We start from the raw sequence: 21,437 nt of genomic DNA on the forward strand, positions 1-21,437 counted from the left end.
GCTGGCCTCGAACTCATAGATCCACCTAACTCTGCCTCCTTAGTACTAGGATTAAAGAGGTGTGTCACCACTGCCCAGTCTAGATTCTTTATTATACCTTCAGTCAGTACTCATATTTTTCTGGCACTTTTTTTCCCTGTATTTGTATTTCAAGTTTTTATTTATAAGGGGTCAAAAAAGACATGAATGGAAAGCTACATTGTGAGTTTGAGACTAGTCTGCTTCATGGGTCCAGACACTTGGTCTCAAAAGAGAAAAGAATAAACAAGTAATTTATTTTTAGTCCCAAAACCAACTTGTTATTAATCAGTTCTTGAAAAACTGAAACTATGTTTGGAAAGCCTAACTTCTGCCTTCTGTTTCCTCTTGCTGCTGCTGCTGCTGCTGCTGCTGCTGCTGCTGCTGCTGCTGCTGCGTGTCAGCCCGGAGCAGTCGTATTCCTCGACCCAGTGTGAGTCAAGGCTGTAGCCGGGAAGCAAGTCGAGAGAGCAGCAGGGACACGAGCCCAGTCCGCTCTTTCCAGCCTCTTGGTAAGTGTCTGAGCAGGTGGGAGGCACACTGCTTTCCCAGGGAGTGGGCTGTCAACTTCGGGAAACCTCCATCTTCCTGGAATTCGGTGTTCTTCACCAGTGCTCTCGTGGACATTCTGAGGAGAGAGTCCAAGGATTGAATACATTGAGTCATGTGGCTAGCCTTTGTAACTTACCTTAAATGAGCAAGTCAATCATAAATGGATTCCTGTCACAATCAAGTCAGTGTTACCTAGATAGAAACTCAGAATATCAAACTTAATTTCTGTACTAGGAAGGTTGAGTCAAGATCATAAATAAAACCAACCCGGCTTACATACTTCTCTTTAAGAAGATAAGAAAAGGAAGTTTGAATTCAAAACCTGGAGAATTAGAACATGTTTTAAATATTAATTTACTTACAAGTGAAGTACGGACTAGTTTGATTAAATAAATTTTATACCTTTTAAACAGAAAAATTGACTTCAACTTAGGTCATTTAATATAGTCTTCTAGAAAGACAGCCACAAAATAACATGAACGTCTCATCATAGGGAAGGATTGACATTTTATAGTGTTTTATATTTTGATTACCATGTAGCTAATGTTGTGTCACTGAAATGAAACTTATTTCTGATTATACTTTGTCTTGTATCTTTGATTATAATACTATATTTGCCACCATTATAAAAGTATTAAATGATTTTTAAGGCCTTAATATTTCCAGGATAACTGGAGAAGCAGAATATTTTGCTTTGAGGATGTTTGAATTTTTTCTCTCTACCCCTTTCATGCGTGGATCTCCTTTTCTGTACATTTAAGAGTAGTAGTGTATGTAAGAATTAGGAACGTTTGGAAGTTTGTATAAAACAACAAAATACTTGAAAGGCAATACTGGGCCCACAGCAAGTATTCAGTTACCATGGCCACTTCCCTTCCATCACCATGCTATGGCTATTCTTTTCCTCCCTCAGCTTACCCTAAAAGCAGTTCACTACACTTCGGTGTCAGGGTGCTCAGACTTGAATGATATATGCATTTATATAATGTTAATAGTGTACTGAAAGGAAGTGTATCAGGAAGAAACCAAATGTGTTTCTGTACATCTTAAGCTTGCACAATAATTTAAGATTGCAGAAAATGTATAACCAAGTACTTCAGTTTAAAAAAAAAAAAATGGTAAGCATGGGGCGAGAGATGGTCAGAGGTTAGGGTACTACTGGCTGTTCCTCCAGAGCACCCAGGTTCAGCTCCTAGACCCTTCCTGGTGACTATTACTGTCTGTAACTCTAGTTCCTGGGGTCCAGCACCTTCTTCTGTCCAGCAAGGGTACCAGGTACACAGGCATAGATGCAGGCAAACATCTGTATATATAATATTAAATAAAGTATCAGGAAGCCAGAGAGAGAAGACAAAATGACCAGCATGGTTAGTTGGGCACAATGACAAACACCTGAAATCCCAGCAGTCCGGGAGGCTAGGTACTGGAAGTTTGAGGTCAGCCTGCAACATAGCAAAATACTCTTTCAAAAACAAGAACAACAACAAAAACTATAACTATGGTTAATAATCCAGTTTTTTAAAGAAATGTGTGGTACTGGAAATTGAATATAGGGCCTTCCACATTCTAGATAAGAGTTCTGCCACTGAGCTATATCCTCTACTCTAAAAAGCACTTTTCTAAGGAAAGTGGTTTTTTGTTTTGTTTTGTTTTGTTTTTTTGTGACCAACTTATATAGCTCAGGCTGGCCTTAAGCTAGCTATGTGGCTAAGGCTAGCTTTGAATGCCTGATCCTCCTACCTTAACTTTCTGAGTCCTGGAGTTACAGGATTATGCCACCATACCTAGCTAGGCCATTAATATTCTAGATTGATTTAAAAGCTTCCATTTGACAAGTTACTTAGATTTATTATTACAGGCAGCTATTTCCTGATTCTCAATAAACTTTCTATTTAGGATAAAGATGCTATAAAAGATTTTTTCAGTCTCTAGGTCAGTTTTCAGGAATGCTTCTGTAATCTCTTTATTTACATAAAAATAGTGCACAGCACCCCATGTGGTGGCATATGCTGAATCCCTGCATTCAGGAGGCTGATTATCCTGTTTGTTTCACAGGGGTAGCAACCCAAAGGTTAGGCCGTCCTCGCCATACCCATTTTCTGTACCCTGTAGTCCTTCCTACACATGCTGACTTGATGGAATCTTTTTGTCCTCTATGACTTTGAATATTTATACTCAACACATAGATTCTATAACTTGTCACACAGTCCCAGTAGCACAAGGCCAGTGTGAAGGTTTGAAAATACAAGAAATCAAAGCTGAGCAAAGTTCCACCTCTCTGGAACTTACCCCTTCCGATTCCATTTATTGCAGGAACCAAGAATTAAGAAAAGTGTTCTGGCCGGGCGGTGGTGGCGCACGCCTTTAATCCCAGCACTTGGGAGGCAGAGCCAGGCGGATCTCTGTGAGTTCGAGGCCAGCCTGGGCTACCAAGTGAGTTCCAGGAAAAGGCGCAAAGCTACACAGAGAAACCCTGTCTCGAAAAAAAAAAAAAAAAAAAAAAAAGAAAAGTGTTCTGTATTATAACCATGGACATGATACTCTTCTGTATATTGTCGCCACCCACATGACACCTCTTACTTAGGTAAACTGTAGCCATAGGTGTGATACCTTACTTATCTGTATTGTAGCCACAGGTGTGAAACTGCCGACTTACTGTCTTGGACCAAAAGGACTGTTGACTCCTGAAAAGTTTTCAGATTTTCAGCCACGAGGCCTTTCCATATCATGACTCAATTCCTCACCATATTAGACTATTCCCTTACATAATATTAAAGCTGGGTAGTAGGGTTATCTACTGGCTTGTTAGTACTGGCCTTCAGTACTTAGTAGCTGTTTGTGCACTATTCTCTGTCTAATCCTTCTTTCCTTCAGTCTTTTTGATGAATTTACTGTTTATGAAGGCCATCCTGTAGGAAAGGCAAAAGTGATTCCTGTTACAAAAAATAGTTAGCAGCTCTCACTAATACAGCTGAGGAAGATGAATTTAAAATGAAAGCTATGTATTTCATTAAACATTAAAATATATTTATGTGGTTGTTTATTTCTGGATGTAAGACAAGAATCAGCTTCATGTGCTGTCAAAATCTGAACAGAAGTCTAAAATGCCAAAGTATGATAAGTTTAGGTTGTAAGTGGTATTTTGGGGGATTGGTTACAGATTTTTAAGGGGTTTTATTAGGTTATTGATACTTTTTTTGATGCTCATAAGCTCCCATTTTTCAATAGTCCATTACCAAATGCAGTTGTAATAGTCTATGGACTATTATGAATAAAATGCACATTAATGTAAGTGAAGTCAATGATTTTTGAATAATCTGAACGTTTTCTGTGTACTTTCTGAAAACAAAGGTATTGAAAGAATACAGATCCTGAGTTATAGCACTTACAGGTGTGGTTTTCATCACATAAATCAGCCTCTGTGCTCTAATTCCCCATCTGTCAGTCTGTCCAGCCTGCTAGAACATGCTATAGACTCAGTATTTTGAAGTGACCAGGGTTTATTCTCATAGTTCTGGAGGCTGGGATGTTCAAGATGAAGGTACCATCCATTGTCTGCTGAGGGCCCTTCTGGCTCATGGATCTTGTGGTGATGTCCTCTGTAGAAGGAACTGCTTAGTTCTCTGGAGTCTCCTTTATGAGTACCTTGCTCTCATGACCAGATTGTCTCTTAGAGACACCACTTACCTTTTAATATTTGGGGTCAGGATTTCAACATGGGAATGGAAAGGCACAAAAATTCAGACCTATAAAATTGAAATAATAACTCTCACTGAATATTCGAGAGTAAAGGAGATAAGGTATTATTAGTTACCATAGTGGTTTTTTTTTTTTTTTTAACTACAAGTGTTTGTTTTTGTTTTGTTTTCATGCTTGTACTTTTGACATTTCCCTCCATTTGAATACTTGCCTTTTTTGTCTTCTACAGGCCTGTGTCTGTCCACTTAGGTACAATTTGTATGTGTGTCAGGGTTGATCTTGCAATACTAGTTAATGTTCATTTGCCATATGTGGCGATACTCTGATCATTAAATATAAAGAGTAACACCACTGTTAACTAACTCTCCTTGCCGACAGTAGTGCTGCCACTATTCCTTGTTTCTGTGGTGATAGATGAGGTTTGTATGGTCCTGTTATTCCAGCCTCCAGACACCATTCCAGATCCACTGGTGCCCTCTACGCCCCCGATGTGTGTGGGGCCTCAGGTGAAGGATGAGTACATTTTCACTATCATCTCTGCATTCATCTCAGATTTGTCCTTTTCCGTTTTTATCACATAATATTCATTTTAAAGTTAATTTGTGTTATTTAAGTTTAATTTATTAGAGAATAAATCACTTGGTTTTCTTCCCCCAAGTAACTATCATCCTTTTAGCAACCTTAGCATTTTCTAACTGGCAGATGGGCATTGCTTTTTGTTGGTTGGTTGGTTGGTTGGTTTTTTCTTTTCTTTCCCTTTTTTTTTTTTTTGGTATAACGTGTCATTTTTAAATATAGAATTGTTTTATGTTCTCAGTTATGTACTTCATCTTTATATATGTGTGTTTAAAAAAAAAAAACCAAAATGGTGGATGAAGTGTTTTAATTGTAAACAGAGGTATACAAAACAGTTGGTGGGCAGGTGAGAATTCATCTCTTGTTTGTCTATACATGTCAGACCATTGGGCACATAGTAGTCACTTAATGGTTATCCAACAGTCTGTTTTAGCTAAAGAATAAAATCAGTTATTCTGAAGGAGAGATTATAATTGGAGCCTTTCTTGTGGTGAGTTGCTGGTGTGACTTCGTAGCTCTGGGTTACTTGATGGTTCGCTTCATCTGGGGAGCCTTGCCTGTACTGGCAGAGCCATGGTCTCCCTGCTCTACCAAGTAAACAGTGGTTCTTTAAATTTGTTTCTAATTTGTCAATAATTTTGATTGCTTTTTCCCTTTCACTTGACCAAAACCTCATTGTGCCCAGAAAAATACACTATTGCTTTTAAAATGCTTTGTCCCATTGGTTTTTTTTCCTTTCCCCTTATTAAGAGTTCAATCCCACCCCACAACCCCTTGCATTATTACATTTGTGACTGTCTAATAGCTGTTTTCCTTCTTTTTCTGGTGAATTAGGTCCAGGATATGGGATCAGCCAGTCAAGCCGATTGTCATCCTCCGTCAGTGCCATGCGAGTCCTGAACACAGGCTCCGACGTGGAGGAAGCGGTCGCTGATGCCTTGGTACTTTTCTCCGTCTTCCTGTCCATGTAGATGTTTCTAGTCAATAAAACCTGTATGTGAGAGAGCCTTCCCTGTGTGGGAGAAGGGATGAGAAATTCTAGAATAAACATAAGAAGACAAAATGTAGACAGTATAAGTAGCAGAGTAATACATTAATGATCAAGCCTTACTAATATTCAGAATTTTAAGCCAGATCAGTAATCTTAAATGGGTGTCAGGAACAAAAAATCTTGATGTTTTTAATAATAGCAGTATCATGTTTAATGCACTGTGATCTACTGACTGTATGGCAAATAGATCAGTACATTTGTATGTATACTTACAAACATGTAATTTCAAGGTTATCTTCACCTTGAGTTTGTAGGGGTTTGCTTTGTTTTGGAGACAGGCTTTCACTGTGCTGTCTTGGCTGTCCAGGAGCTCTCTATGTAGACCCTGCTGGCCTTGAACTCACAGAGTTCCACCTTCATTGGCCTCCTGAGTGCTAAGATTAAAGGCATGTTCCACCATGCCTGGACTGATTATTTATTTAAGATGTTTTCCGTTCTTTATGCTCCACATATTTAAAAATGAGCATTCAAAACACTGCAGGATTGGGGTATTTGTAGGAAGAATGCTGTGTACTATATGTATGTATACATATGTATAAACACTGTTCTTATGTAAAATTATGAAGACTTGAAATGCTGGGTGGCATTTATTTGGTTAACTCCCCTAGTCAGTCCAATATGACTCTTTATCTTTCATATTATGGCTTACAATTAGGGTGTGGCTGAATGGTAGAAAACTGACCTAGCATGCATAATGCCCTGGGTTCAGTTCTTAACACTCAAAACAGGGTGACTCAAATAATGATGATAGGAATTCTCTGTTTCAAAATATGTATTCATTTTCTCTTTGAGGGCTATTAGGATTGGTACTGACATTGGACTCAGAGCCTTGTTCATGCTGAATTTCTACCTGGAATTTATGGAAGGCCTTACCCTTGTGTTTGGTGGTTCCATCTGGTGCAGGAGCCTGTACATCCCAGGCGAGCAGCACACCACTGAGCTAGCACTCTGTGCCCCTCAGCTTAAAAAAAACCAACCAAACAAACAAGCAAAAACAGACCAATATTGTGAAAAAAATATTTTTAGTTATAGATGTGAAAGACACATTTTTTAAATATTCATTGGTAATAGCTGTGATTTATTGCATATTATCACACGTGATAATAACCATGTTGACTTTCTGTCTTTAACTCAAGCTGCGAGAGTTTTTAATATAATTAGAGGCTCTATTCTTCTGAGTGTGGGATGTGTTGATCACATTTTCTGATGGAATTTAATCAATCAGATGTTTTAAGGTTTTTTTGTTTTTGTTTTTTGGTTTTGGGTTTTCAAGACAGGATTTCCCCATGTAACAGCCCTGGCTGTCCTGTAACTCACTCTGTAGACCAGACTGGTCTCAAACTCCCGACTACTGGAATGAAAGGCATGTGCCACTACCTCCTGGCTTAAGTTTTTATTATGCCTTATTCTGTTTCCCAAATGATGTTTTCCAGGTTGCTTTTTTTTTTTTTTTTTTTAAGTTTAATGATTTGCCATTTAACTTTTGCTTGCATAGTTTTAGGGATTGGCTTGGTTATTCTTGAGTTGCTGTTTATGCAAGCAAGAAAGATGATAGCTTCAAGTTATGTGGAAATATTTAACCAAAAAGTTGTTCTAAATTTTATTTTTATATATATGGATATTTTGCCTGAATGTCTATCTTTGCACCATCTGCGTGCCTGGTACCAGTGGAGGTCAGAAGAGGCAGGCATCAGAATCTCTGAAACTGGAGTTACAGATGGTTGTGAGCTTCCATGTAGAAGCTGGGAATTGAACCCAGGACCTCTGGAAGAGCAGCCAGTGCTCTTAATCCCTGAGCCATCTCTCCAGCCCTTTTTTTTCCACTGAGACAAGTTCTCAGTGTGTGGTTCTGGCTGGCCTGAAACTCACTATATAGAACAGGTGAACTTCATCATTTGCATAGCACAGATGTAACTATCAAGTTAATGGAAAATTTCCAACTACTAAACCAAATTTGTACCTGGAGAAATAAAGTCTAATTTAGAAGTGGCAAAAAGGCAAAATAGTAAGAATACTTTGAATTTCTTTAGGAAACTAGATGTTGATAGAAATGTTTTTGTAGTTTAGGTGTTTCTTTTTTAATTAAAGGATACTGACAAGATTAAAGATACAACCTGATTAAACAGTCCTTTGTTATTTGAATGTTATAAAACTGAATATTTCTGATTGTGGGCGTTGTAAATGCCAAGTTCACTGTGCTGTTTAGCAAAATGTTCTTCATTATTTTCAATTTCTCTCTTTAAAAATTGACTGCTCTCAGCTCTTAGGAGACATACGGACTAAGGTATAGACATCACTATTTTCTGACATCTTATGATATCATAACTTTTTTTCTCTCCTTCATCAATTTAACAGATAATAGTCATCTATAAAAAATTAAAGTGGAAGTAATAAAACCCTTAGCTGTCCATCTGTTATTCTGTCACTGTGATTGTCTATGGGGGATACTGACTGAACACAGTGTTTGGGAAGGTGCCACTTTTTTTATACATGAGGTGAGCTGTTTATACTGGAGTCTTTAATAGAACTGTCCTGGAGCCCACCTGAATAGACACTGTAGTTCTGGATTGAGTTAGTAGGTCGGTATGAGAGAGTTAGTAATGGCAGCAGCTTTGGAAACCTTTTGATTATTTATGTTAAGATAGTGTATCTTTAAGATTTTAACATCTGTAGATGCTTGGGAATTTTGCGTTCCTGCTACACTTAGTGTGTTTCGTGGCAGTAGCTCCCCTTCTCCCCAGCCAAACCCAAGTATCAGAGCACATACTTTTTTTTTTCCAATTTCTACAGGAAAATCTCAAACGAGCAGTTTACTCTACCTCATGCCACTTTTAATATGAAAGGAATAATGGGCAGTTACATAAGTTATGGACCTTACAGTCAAGAAATGAAAGGAACCTCGACTGGTTTCTCTTACAGAATAAGCTACAGGACATAGATTACATTGGGAAAACTCTAGGGACATAAAAGCATCTTGCTTCCTAAAAGTCTTACTGAGCATGACACTTTCTCATTATATTTTACTTCTCTTGAAAGCATAAAGGTTAGAACAAGGGGGAAATGGCAAGAGAAATAGAAAAAAAGAGATACATAGACAGGAAAGAGCATGGTACTTTACATAAGAAAATCCTGGTTCTACTCCTCTCAAAAGGTGGTATTTTCTTCTTATCAACTCCTACTTGTAGTACACTTTGTATTTACAGTCTGTTCTTGCTTTTCCATTCTAAGGAGAAAGCCTATACTTGTGAGCATCTCCCACTTGACATGACTGAGCTTGCACATAGTCATCTTCTCCTATACTACTCTCATAGTTAAACAGTTCATGTTCTACTAACTTCTAAAGTCCTTCCTGAACAAAAACTAAATATTGACATTTTATCTTTACAATGGTTAGCAGCATGTCCTCCACTGATCTAAGACAGAAATCAGTCTTTTTGTGTTGAATAAACACTATGAACTACCCATCTGTTTGTAACTACTGCTGATGTAGTTCTTGATATGTAACAGAAAAAACCTGCTCGAAGAAGATATGAGTCATATGGAATGCACTCAGATGATGATGCCAACAGCGATGCTTCTAGCGCGTGTTCAGAACGCTCCTATAGTTCTCGAAATGGTAGTATTCCTACCTACATGAGACAGACAGAAGACGTGGCAGAAGTCCTCAACAGATGTGCTAGCTCCAATTGGTCAGAAAGGAAAGAAGGCCTCCTGGGTCTGCAGAACTTGTTAAAAAACCAGAGAACGCTAAGGTGAGAAGTGTCATGAAAGACTTTTTCAAGCAGGCTAGCACCTTTTGACTTGATTTTGTGAAATGTGTCGGAAATTGTGTTAAAGGTTTTCCCAAGCCTTTAGGGCCATTAGTATCATAACTAAAACTGCTGTAATTTTCTTGCTGTAATTAATGAATCATTTTAGAGGAAAACTTTCAGGTCTAAGAGGTGACTTACTAAGTGAAGTGCTTGTTATGCAAGTGTGAGGACCTGAGTAGAGGATCCCCAGAAACCATGCAAAACTGGACACAGCAGTGCACTGTAATTCCAGGGCTCCTTTGGAAAGATGGAAGGTGGAGATAGGAGAACAGATGGGAACTCACAGTCCAGCTGTTTGCAGCAGCAAAACAAGCGGCCCTGTCTCATACAGGTGGAAGGCACGAACTGGTGACAGAGGACCTCCACACATGACAGTGCACCACAGAGAGAGATTTAAAAAATAAATACCTTTTTAGCCAGGCATTGTGGCACACACCCCTAATGCCAGCACTCAGGAGGCAGAGGCAGGCAGATCTCTGAGTTTGAGGCCAGCCTGGTCTACTGAGTGAATTTTAGTACAGCCAGGGCTACACAGAGAAACCCTGTCTAGAAAAAAACAAAAAAAAAACAAACAAACAAACAAAAAACACCTTTTTATTCAAAACAGGTTAGGTCAATATGTTAGTAATTTTGGAATTCAGAATGAGTAAGATGTGATTGTAGAGTTGTAGAGTACTTTTCTTTTCATTTTTTGTTTTTTGTTTGTTTGTTTTTTGAGATAGGGTTTCTCTGTGTAACAGCTCTGGCTGCACTGGAACTCACTCTGTAGACCAGGCTGGCCTCGAACCCACAGAGCCTCTGCCTCCCAAGTGCTGGGATTAAAGGTATGTGCCACCACTGCCTGCCTTAGAGTACTTCTCTTAATGGTTTAGTTTGCTTCATTCTTATATCTTCTATTGTCCTTGTTGATGAGATGTTTTAAATCTATATAGTTGTTGACTCCTTAAGAACCCAACTTCAGGTTAGGCATGTAGGCACGTGCCTTTAATCTCAGTACTCTAGGAGGCAGAGGCAGTTGTATCTCTGAGCTTACAGCCAGATTGGTCTACATAGTGAGTTCAAGGCCAGCCAGGGAGACACTGTCCCCCAAAAAATCAGATTTGGATAATTCAGATTTGGTGTTAGTGTGATACAAATGTAGAAAGTTGTTTTCTCACTTGATAACAGTAATATTGATATTTTATATACTTTCTATTTGTACATTTTTAAATGTATTAGAAATGCATACTTTAAATGTTTTTTTTTTTGTACTACCTAAGATATTTTAAGGTACACATATCACATGTCATGACTCAGTGCAATTAATCATAATACCTAGAGTATTAGGTGCAACATGTCATTTTAATTGGAAAAGCGTGGGCAGTTTGGAAAAAGGTAGAACTTAAGAAAACATTGTAACATTTAATAAAATTCTTGCGTGGGTCCCCACACACAATTTGTTTCCTTACACATTCTGCTGATGAAATGTAGTTCTGCCCTCATTGCCGTCCTCATAAGTAGTGTGGGTTGCAGCAGAATTAGTACTACATTTCACAGCTGTACTTTCATAAAGCGTGGGCAGTTTGGAAAAAGGTAGAACTTAAGAAAACATTGTAACATTTAATAAAATTCTTGCGTGGGTCCCCACACACAATTTGTTTCCTTACACATTCTGCTGATGAAATGTAGTTCTGCCCTCATTGCCGTCCTCATAAGTAGTGTGGGTTGCAGCAGAATTAGTACTACATTTCACAGCTGTACTTTCATCTTGGTTGATAAATCTACAAATTTCTCAATTTTGAGAAATAATTAGTATAACCTTTTTGTTGTCATTATTAGTAAATTTAATTATTTGTGGGCTTACTTTTAAATAATGACTTCACCCTATAGCAAAATATTAATCAGCCTTTTTTACTTTTTATTTTTGGCAGTCGAGTTGAACTGAAAAGATTATGTGAAATTTTCACAAGAATGTTTGCTGATCCTCATGGCAAGGTATGTTGTAGTATTTAATATTATTTATTCCTGTGGGATATCCAAAAAAAGTAATAAAGTGATGAAGGAAACTATAATCCATTGGTAGTGATATTTTCAAACATAATTTCAGTTCTTTGTATCCATTCATTGAAACTTCTCCAAAGGGGAGGGGGGGTGCAGTTACAATCTCTTATGATTCAGACTAAGAATGCTATGCAGGCTGGATGGTTGCTTGGTGGGATCTGAATTTTTACCACTAGAAACAGAGGTTTAAAATGTTAGCTGTAAGGCTTGGCAGTGGTGTCACACACCTTTAATCTCAGCATTTGGGAGACAACAGCACGCTGATCTCTGAGTTCGAGGCCAGCCTTGTCTACAGAGTGAGTTCCAGGACAACCAGAGCTTTTACATACAGAAACTCTGTCTTGAAAAACCAAAAAACTTTTAAAAATAAATAAAATAAAATGTCAGCTCTGGGGCTGGAGAGAGAGCTGAGTGGTTAAGAGCACCTGCTGCTCTTACAGAGACCTAAGTTCAGTTCCCAGTATCCACATCAGGTGTCTCACAACCCTCTGTAACTGCAGCTGCAAGGGCTTGGACGCCTTTGCATGCACATGTGTGCGTGCATGCACATACACACACACACACACACACACACACACACACACACACACGTTAAAATAATAAAAATAAATCTTAGGAAAAAGTGTCAGCTCTGGTGGTCCACTCTTGTGATCTCAACACTGGAGTGAATGGTGAGATGTATCCAGGAAGATCCCTGTGGCTAACTAGCCAGTCAGCTAGCTTGCATGGTGAGTGCCAGGCCTGCCAGTGAGAGATGTTGTCTAATAAACAGGTGAATGGTCCCTGAGAACAACACCTTAGGTTAGCCACTGGCCTCCACATACATGCTCATACACATGCATATACATGCTCATACACAAACATGTATGCGTACACACACACACATACAACAGAACATTTTGCTGTTTGTAAAGGATGTAACTGGAGTAAGTTGCAAATGTTTATAACATTTCATTTCAGCTTTCTTCTGTGATAATTACAGCTTAATATAACCATTCTTATCTTGAAAGAAAAATATTGTAGAAAATTTGCTGTTAGCAAAAACCATAAAGTAATGTTTGTACCATGAGAGAAATTCTTCATACATTGGAAAAAATACATAAAAGCTTTCTGAGTATTTTCACTTTTTAATGCTCATCAAATAATTAGACCTGGGCTTGGTGACACATTCTTGTAATCCCAGTACTTGGGAGATGAAAGCAAGAAGATCATAAGTTCAAGACCAAGATCAAGCTACATAGTGAATTTAAGGACAACCTAGGCTACATGAGACCCTGTCTCAAAAATACGTGTTTAATGAAGTATGTAAAGTCATCGTGTGCTCTGTGAAATGTTGGCTTCCCTGACACACACCATTGTAAATGTGCTGTAGCCTTGCATGGCATGGGTACCAGAACTCAAGAGTAGTGGTGACAAGGAAATGAAGAAATTGCAGATAGACAGACAAAAGTACAGGGAAGCTAGGACTAGGTTAGCTGGGTTCTCAGATGGGAAAAGCTGCCCTGGAAGCTCAGTGTGTTTGGTATATACAGCTGAACAGGGAGACAGGGTCATTGCATACAGTGAACAGAGAGACAGGGTCATTGCATACAGTGAACAGAGAGACAGGGTCATTGCATACAGTGAACAGAGAGACAGGGTCATTGCATACAGTGAACAGAGAGGCAGGGTCATTGCATACAGTGAACAGGGAGACAGGGTCATTGCATACAGCTGAACAGAGAGACAGGGTCATTGCATACAGTGAACAGAGAGACAGGGTCATTGCATACAGTGAACAGGGAGGCAGGGTCATTGCATACAGTGAACAGGGAGGCAGGGTCATTGCATACAGTGAACAGGGAGGCAGGGTCATTGCATACAGTGAACAGAGAGACAGGGTCATTGCATACAGTGAACAAGGAGGCAGCGTTTATAGTATACCGCTGAACAGGGAGGCCAACTGAGCTGATCTTGGTAGAAGTAATCTCTGTTAGGGGAGCAATCTTAGACTGTGAACATCTGGAGGGAAGAAGCTGCATTGGACGTTCTCTCCACACTGTCAGCATTTGCCCGTATGGAAGCCTGGCATGGGCCTTTGACACCTCTAAGCCCACCCTGTGACATATTTCCTCCAACAGGGACACAACTCCTACTCTTTCTGATCCTTTCAAAGAGTTCCGCTTCCTGGTGACCAAGCATTCAAATATATGAGCCTATGGGGGTCATTCTTACACAAACCACCACACCATTTCTATATTACTGTTGCTACCACTAATGACTTCTATAGTGCTTACCTTAATGGAAACATTTCTATACATTGTAAACATTAAATTTTGATCATTTCAATTGACAATATAAGCCAAAGAATGAGACCATTTCCTGAATGTACCTTTGTTTTTATTAAGCAGCATTTTTATTTATAGGATGTTCAACTTTGAAAATACAATTGTTAAACATCTTCAAAAGTGATAGAATTATAATGTTGCTACTACCAAAGCCAAATTATTTCTTAGGGTTATAATTTGTGGCTCTTCCTTTGACAGTAATAACAATTTCAATTTTAATATCATCACAGGATCTTTGCAGTGATAAAGAGAAACATTTTCTAAATGACCAAATAGGTGGGTCTGCAAAATGTCTCATTGACTAAAGGTGCTTACTGCCAAGCCTGACAATCTGAATTTGATTTCTAGGACCCAAATGACAGAAGCAAAAAAATGACTTTCTATTGTCCTATGATCTCCACATGTGACCTGTGTCATGTAACTAACCCCCATGAACAAATAAAGAAATAAGTAGTAGTAATTGTTTTAAAGATCAAAGAGAAGAGCCAAGTTTGACACTGGTTAGGGAAGTGAACTGATCATAATGTGCAGAACTGGCTCCATACCCCTAGAATTGATCAGAAGGGTCACCTATGGGCTTTTGTCTTAGGATTTTATAAAATATAGAATTCTCTCTTTTTAAAATCAGTTTATTATTTTATGTGTATGAGTGTTGTTTGCCTGCATGCATGTGTGTGCACCAGGGGTGTGCCTAGTGCTCACTGAGTTCAGAAGGTGTCAAATGCCCTGGAACTACCATTATAGGTGGTTATGAGCCTCCATGTGGATACTGAGAACTGAACCCAGTCCCTCTGCAAGAGCAACAAGTACTTTTAGCCACTGAACCAATTCTATCCCCAACATACAATTCTCAAAGATCCATCTGCCTTCACTTCAAAGTTTTTTGAGACAGGATATTTATGTATATCCCTAGCTGTTCTGGAACTCGCTCTGTATACCAGGCTGGCCTTGAACTCACAGAGATCAGGCTGCCTCTGTGCTGGGATTAAAGGCCATGCACCACCACCACCACCCAGAAGAAGGGTTTTATTTTTGTTTGATCATTTTATATTAGCTCTGCTAGTAATGTAATTCATTCAGAATAAATTGGACATATAACCACATTGTGCTGAGTTTAAAATACTGGGATTTGGGCTGGAGAGATGGCTCAGAGGTTAAGAGCACCGACTGCTCTTCCAGAGGTCCTGAGTTCAATTCCCAGCAACTACATGGTGGTTCACAACCATCTGTAATGAGATCTGGCGCCCTCTTCTGTGTACATAATAAATAAATAAATAGCATCCTAGGACAAGCTTCTAGAAAAAATAAATAAATAAAATAAAATACTGGGATTTAATTTGTGGTTTTTTTTATTAATTATGTCATATAATAGATATGCCTCTCCCTTTCAATATATCTATAGAGTGTCTAGGATCCCTCCTTTTTTTGACACCATCTTTTCTGTAAAAATATTTATAATTATTTTATTTTATTAATTTATTTATTTTATTTTATTTTATATGTATGAGTGTTTAGCCTACATGTCTACATGTGCAAGCCTGGTGCCAAAGGAGCTCTGAAACTACCATGTGTGTCGTGGCAATCGAACATGGGTCTTCTAGAAGAGTAGCCAATACTTTGGTGGTAGTGGTGGCAGTGGGTTTTTGTTGTTTGTTTCTTGAGATAGGATCTCACTATGTATCCTTGGTTGGCCCCTGCCTCTGCCTCTGTCTCAAGTGCTGGGATTAAAGGTGTGCACCACCAGACCCAGTTTATAGTCCGTACTCTTAAACTACTGAGCCCCAGGGGCTGGATGGAGATCATGAAGGTTAACTGACTGAAGGTTAGGAGTTTTGAAGGAGGAAATATAGCACCACTACCCCTCTAGAGGATGAAATTACACAGTCCCTCCACATCTGGCCCATATTCTTCTCTCAGTGGTGACTCATAATCCTCCTCCTCTTGGTTCTTATATCAAACATTCTGTCTTCTAAAACCCCCAACCACATTTATCTCCCCACCTATCTCTTCTGCATAGATGTCAGCCCTCAAGCAGGAACCATATTTCCTGCCTCTCACCATCTTCCTTGCTGCTGAAATAGAAGAAGCTCTCACCTTGAAACTGTTGTTCCATACAAACATGTGTACCCTGTCTCTTGCTGTATCAGTGGTTCTCAACCTTCCTAATGCTGCGATCCTTTAACACAGCTCCTCATGTTGCGGTGACCCCCAACCATAAAATTATTTTCGTTTCTACTTTGTAACTGTAATTTGGCTACCGTTATGAATCATAATGTAAATATCTGTTTTCTCATGGTCTTAGGTGACTCCTCAAAAGAGTTGCAACCCACAGGTTAAGAACCACTATGCTATATGGTCTCATCTACTTGGCTTTTCGGGACTCTCTTGCAAATTCCAGCTTACTGTTTGACCCTGTTTTTGTGTTATTCAACTTCATTTTGAATCTCTTTGTATTTGGAGGTACTTTTTCTATCACTTAATGAATGGGTAGGATAGGAAAAATGATATTTTCTTCTGTGCTGAATCCCTCACTCCCTTGTGCCCATTTCTTTTACTCTTGCTCTCACAACCTTTTTCTGCCTGTTTTATTGATGTTGCTGGTAGAATGTTGTACATAGATCCTCCTTTCACATTATACTTTGTTTATTATTTAATTTGCGTGTGTGTTGTCTTCCTGTGTAGACTAGCTGACCTGGAACTCTCCTATAAATCAAGCTGGCCTTGAACTCAGAACTCACAGAGATCCTCCTGCCTCTGCTTCTTGGTTATTGAGATTAAAGGTGTGGGCCACCACATAATACCCAATGTAAATACATTGTAACTGATGGTAAAATTGTATTATTTAGAAAATTATAGGGAAAATGTGCAAGGTTATAAATGCAAAGGTTTTTTTCCAAATATTTTCAGCATGTGGTTGGTTAAAGCACAGGTGCAGAATTCTGAGATACAAAGGACTGACTCTGTCCTCAACCTTCTTGTGCTTCTTGATCTCATTGTATTATAAATACCACCATTTGACTACTCAACTTAGGAATTTGCATTACTATAAAAATACTACTCCTTTTGATTCTGCCTCTGAATGTCTCTCTGATCTCACTGCTAATTCAAAGTAATCTTTTTACCAGTTGCACATACACATACATACACACACATAGACACACAGAGACACACAAACACACACACCGCCTATACCCAAATTAGCTGCCACATTGTGTGCAGCCATCTTTTTTTTATGTTTTATAAAATCTTTATTGACAATTCACATAGTATATACTTTGCCTGTTTGCACAGTTAGATAGACTTTAGTCCAGCATCCTCATAGGCCCATAACACCATCACCACTTTGTATTTTAGAATATCATTGTCTTCAGTTTTATACACACATATAATGTATGGTGATTACATTCCACCTTTTTGTTTTGTTTTGTTTTTTCAAGACAGGGTTTCTCTGACTGGCCTTGAACTCACAGAGATCTGCCTACTTCTGCCTCCCAAGTGCTGGGATTAAAGATGTGCACCACCACCACCCGGCTTCCACCTTATTTTTTTAAATGAACATAATATTTGCAATTGTAGCCATTTTTAAGTTCACAATTCAGTGGCATGAATTACATTTAAGATATTAATTACACTCATGATATTCATTAATCACACTCATGATATTAATTACATGTGTGAGGCCCTAGTTCTATATACATCACCAAAAGAAAAAAGGGGAAACCTTTAAGAGGAGATTAGGCCTGAAGCCCTTGCTCTCATGAATTAAGCGATGTCATTAGTGAGGAAGTAAGTCTATTATAACAGGGAGAGTTCGGTTCCTTTTCTCGCTCCTGGGCCCTCTGCTGTCTTCTGCCGTGTTATGATGCTGCATGTGGTGATATGTTGTGGTGCCACCAGTAGGCCTGTGACAGACAGATGCTGGTGTGCAACCATCTTAAAACCGGATATTTTTGTTTATTTTCCCTGTATTAGTCAGGATTCTCTAGAGAAACAGAACTAATAGAATAATTCTATATTAAAAGAGGATTTATTAGAATAGCTTACAGGCTGTGGTCCAGCTCGTCCGTCAATGGTTGTCTCTGACAGAAAGGCCAAGCATCAGTAGTTCTTCAGTCACCGAGGCTGGATGTCTCAGCTGGTCTTTAGTCCATGTTGGATCCTGAAGTAGGGTTGCACTGCCAGTGAAGGACAGCCTCCAACAGGATAGAGGGACTTAGCAGGGAGAGTGAGGACAAGCAAGCAAACAGCAAAAGCTTCTCTCTACCATGTCCATTTATATAGGCTGCCACCAGAAGGTGTGGCCCAGACTTAGGACAGGTCTTCTGACCTCAAAAAATCAAGTCAAGAAAACCCCCCACAGGTGTGCCCAGCTACTTGGGTCTTAGTTAATTCCATGTGTAGCCAAGTTGACAACCTAGGTTAGCCATCACACCTCCTTCCTCACTCTCAGCCTGAATCTTACTTTCTTCCCTAACTATGCTGTGCAATTTTCTTTATAGCTTGAAATGTGCCATTTGGGACAGTTCTCTTTCTTTCCCAAACTGCATCCTCAGGGCTCTGCATAATGATGCCTCTCCTTCAAGCCTGGGTTAGGTGGCCATTCTGGATTGGACTGTCTTATCTATAACTCGAGTTGTTTTGTTTTGTTTTGTTTACAGGATTGCAGGGTGGAAACTGTGTAAAACCTCATAAAGGCACTTAGGAGATACCATGTGTCATGACATCGATGGCGAGTTGCCCGGTGTGCTTTTAAATTTAGATCAGTGTTTCAGTCTGTCTGTGAACATTAGACAGTAGCTAGCTGCCTTGAGAATGAAGGTTTTTCTTGCTTTTGTCTGATTTGATTGAGACCACTTGTTGACTCAAGCAGAAACAGGATACTTCAAGAACAAGGTTATAAGCAACAGCCCATACTTTTCCAGCTAGGATTACTGATTTCAGCTCCCAGAACATTTCCCTTAATATGTTTAGACAAAGGATTTGGACCAGCCAACATGCCAGGCATGCTCTAGTGTGCTGTGAGACATCCCAGAAAAGGAAGGACTAGAAAAGACCCCTTTAGTTGAAATGGATGCAGGACTTTCCCTGGGACTCAGATAATGTGGCAAGTATAGTTTGCAAGTGGAGATCATTTGATGTCTTTCTACAGATTGATAAGTTAGCCTTATTTCATGTATTATTCCCCCCCCCCCCCCAGCATCTATCATGGATTGGTTCCAGGACCTGCAGATGCTAAGATCTTGTTTAAGGGTGATTGAAGAAAAACGAAGTATGCGTGTGTTCAGTACAAAGGCAGTTTCTTCCCTGAGATGTTTTTAGTCCACGTTAGGTTGAATCCTCGGGTCATGGAATCTGCAAATACAGAGAGCTACCTGTACAGTATGAGAATAAGAGATCTAACTGTGAGGGAGAGTATCATTTAAAGATTTTTGATAGTTTTACATAAGAACTTTACAACACAATAGTAGCAAATAGTGGTGTTAGTTCTATTTTATATGCAGTACTTGTTAGCAATGTGTGCCTTAGCTTGTTAATCTGTACAACAGCTTATAATAATATCCAACATGTAAGGTTTGGTGATGATTCAGTTAAAATATGTGAAGTTTTAAGATGAGATCTCTTGTATGGTTCTAGAAGTTTTAGAACAACAAATGTAATTTGTTTTTAAAGTAAGTGTTTTTAGAGACTGCTTTCCCAATTTTATTTATGTGTGAGTGGAGTGTTTATATGAGTAGTTTATGCATATGTCTTCCTGGTGTGTGTATGTGTGTGTATGCACAAGTATGCTTGTGTGCAAGTTCATATGCCTGTGTGTATGCAGAGATGCCTAAGGAGGATATCTGGTATCCTCATCTGTCTATGCCTTATTTCTTTGAGGCAGAGCCTCTTCCTAAATTTGGAGTTTGCATATTTCAGCTAAGCTGGTAGCTGACAAGCACTGAAGATTTTCCTGTCCCCACCCCCACAGCAGTGGCATTACAGGTGAATGCAAGACCACACCCAGCTTGTTACATGAGTGCTGGGATCAGAATTCAGGTCCTCATGGTGAACCACTTTGGCCCCCAAGTTTTTATTTTTACTGTTGTGGACCCATCTTATGCCCCCTTTCCCAACTCCCTAATATAAGTGATACCATGTACTAAAAGTTAACCGTGTGGTTTCAGCATTTAACTATAATGGAACTCTTTGGAAAGTGCCATCTTCACTGGGGTGTGTATCATGAACTGGCAGCTTGAATTTTTGAGTTGGGCCTTTGGGCCTTGGACTTCTGTAGAAAACACCATGTTACTGCTGTGCTAGTTGAATGTCTTCTGTCAGGCATTCTAGTCAGATCAGGTAGCTGCTCAGTAGTCTTTGGAGCAGGCGGTGGAATTACCCATGGAATGTGAAGTGTGATAGGAATACTTGTCTTTACTTGCATACAATAATTTTGTTCAAAACTTCACAGAAATCATCCAACTTATGAAGGGGAAGAAGATGGGGAAAAAATTCTAGACAGTGTGGTTTGGAACCAAATGTTGACACTGTTGATAAACGGAAGTGAAGTTCTGTTTATCTTTTTATCTAAAAGTTAAGCCTCAAGGACAGTGGAATGTACAACAAAAAAGTATTTGTAATGGGCTGTGAGTTCGATGCCAGCCTAATCTACAGTGAGTTCCAAGATCGCCAAGGCTACATAGTGAGAACTTGAGAGAGAGACAGAGACAGAGACAGAGACAGACAGAGAGAGGGAGAGATAAAAATTTTAGGGAGCAAGAAGAAAAACTTTGTTTTCCTGTTTCTTAAATTTCCTTGACAAGGAAATAAATGAGATGCAGAGAAATCATGTGTTCTTCTCCTGTGTTGTTCATTTAACTCTTGTTTTTAAAACTAGTTTGAGTTTTTTCATAAAACTTTGAAAAACATTTGTCACTTTTATTTTCTTTAGTGTTTTTTTTTTTTTCTTCCATACAGGAACTTTGCATTGATGGCGACTAATTTGTGTGTTTTTCTTTTTTTCTTTTTTCCTTTTTGCATGCTGTCCCCTGTGTTGGAACTCTCAATAGAGAGTAAGTTGGTTCAATATTTGTTGAAAAGCTAACTTTACTGCATGACTGTGGAATTAACCCGTTTTCTCTGTTTTTCTCTCCTGAAGAGTTCGTGCAGTGTTGGAACCTTTGCAATCCACGACATGCTATTCGCGTTACGCAAACCTGTCATTCTGTTTGGAGATGTGCTTTTTAATCTACTAATTGATCTAATTTGATTATGTTCTTCTGTTTCAAATTTGATGGCTGGCACACCTAAAATAAAGCAGGTTTACATAAGAAGAAGCTGCCTCAATTGTAATAGTCTAAATATGTGATTCTTTCCTGAATAATT

General features: G+C 39.0%; 1 protein-coding gene across 4 annotated transcripts in view; it reads left to right on the plus strand.

The window, feature by feature from the left end:
- The window catches only part of Clasp2 (cytoplasmic linker associated protein 2), a 189,286-nt gene that overhangs the window by 127,374 nt on the left and 40,475 nt on the right, over positions 1-21,437 (plus strand). For all 4 annotated transcript variants that reach the window (XM_059268804.1, XM_059268805.1, XM_059268806.1 and 1 more), the window contains 4 exons: positions 423-530; positions 5,680-5,786; positions 9,404-9,648; positions 11,619-11,682. In XM_059268804.1, the coding sequence (XP_059124787.1) occupies positions 423-530; positions 5,680-5,786; positions 9,404-9,648; positions 11,619-11,682 (524 nt within the window). The remainder of the gene's footprint in view (positions 1-422; positions 531-5,679; positions 5,787-9,403; positions 9,649-11,618; positions 11,683-21,437) is intronic.

The sequence above is a fragment of the Peromyscus eremicus genome, chromosome 7 (assembly GCF_949786415.1).
Source record: "Peromyscus eremicus chromosome 7, PerEre_H2_v1, whole genome shotgun sequence".
NCBI lineage: Eukaryota > Metazoa > Chordata > Mammalia > Rodentia > Cricetidae > Peromyscus > Peromyscus eremicus.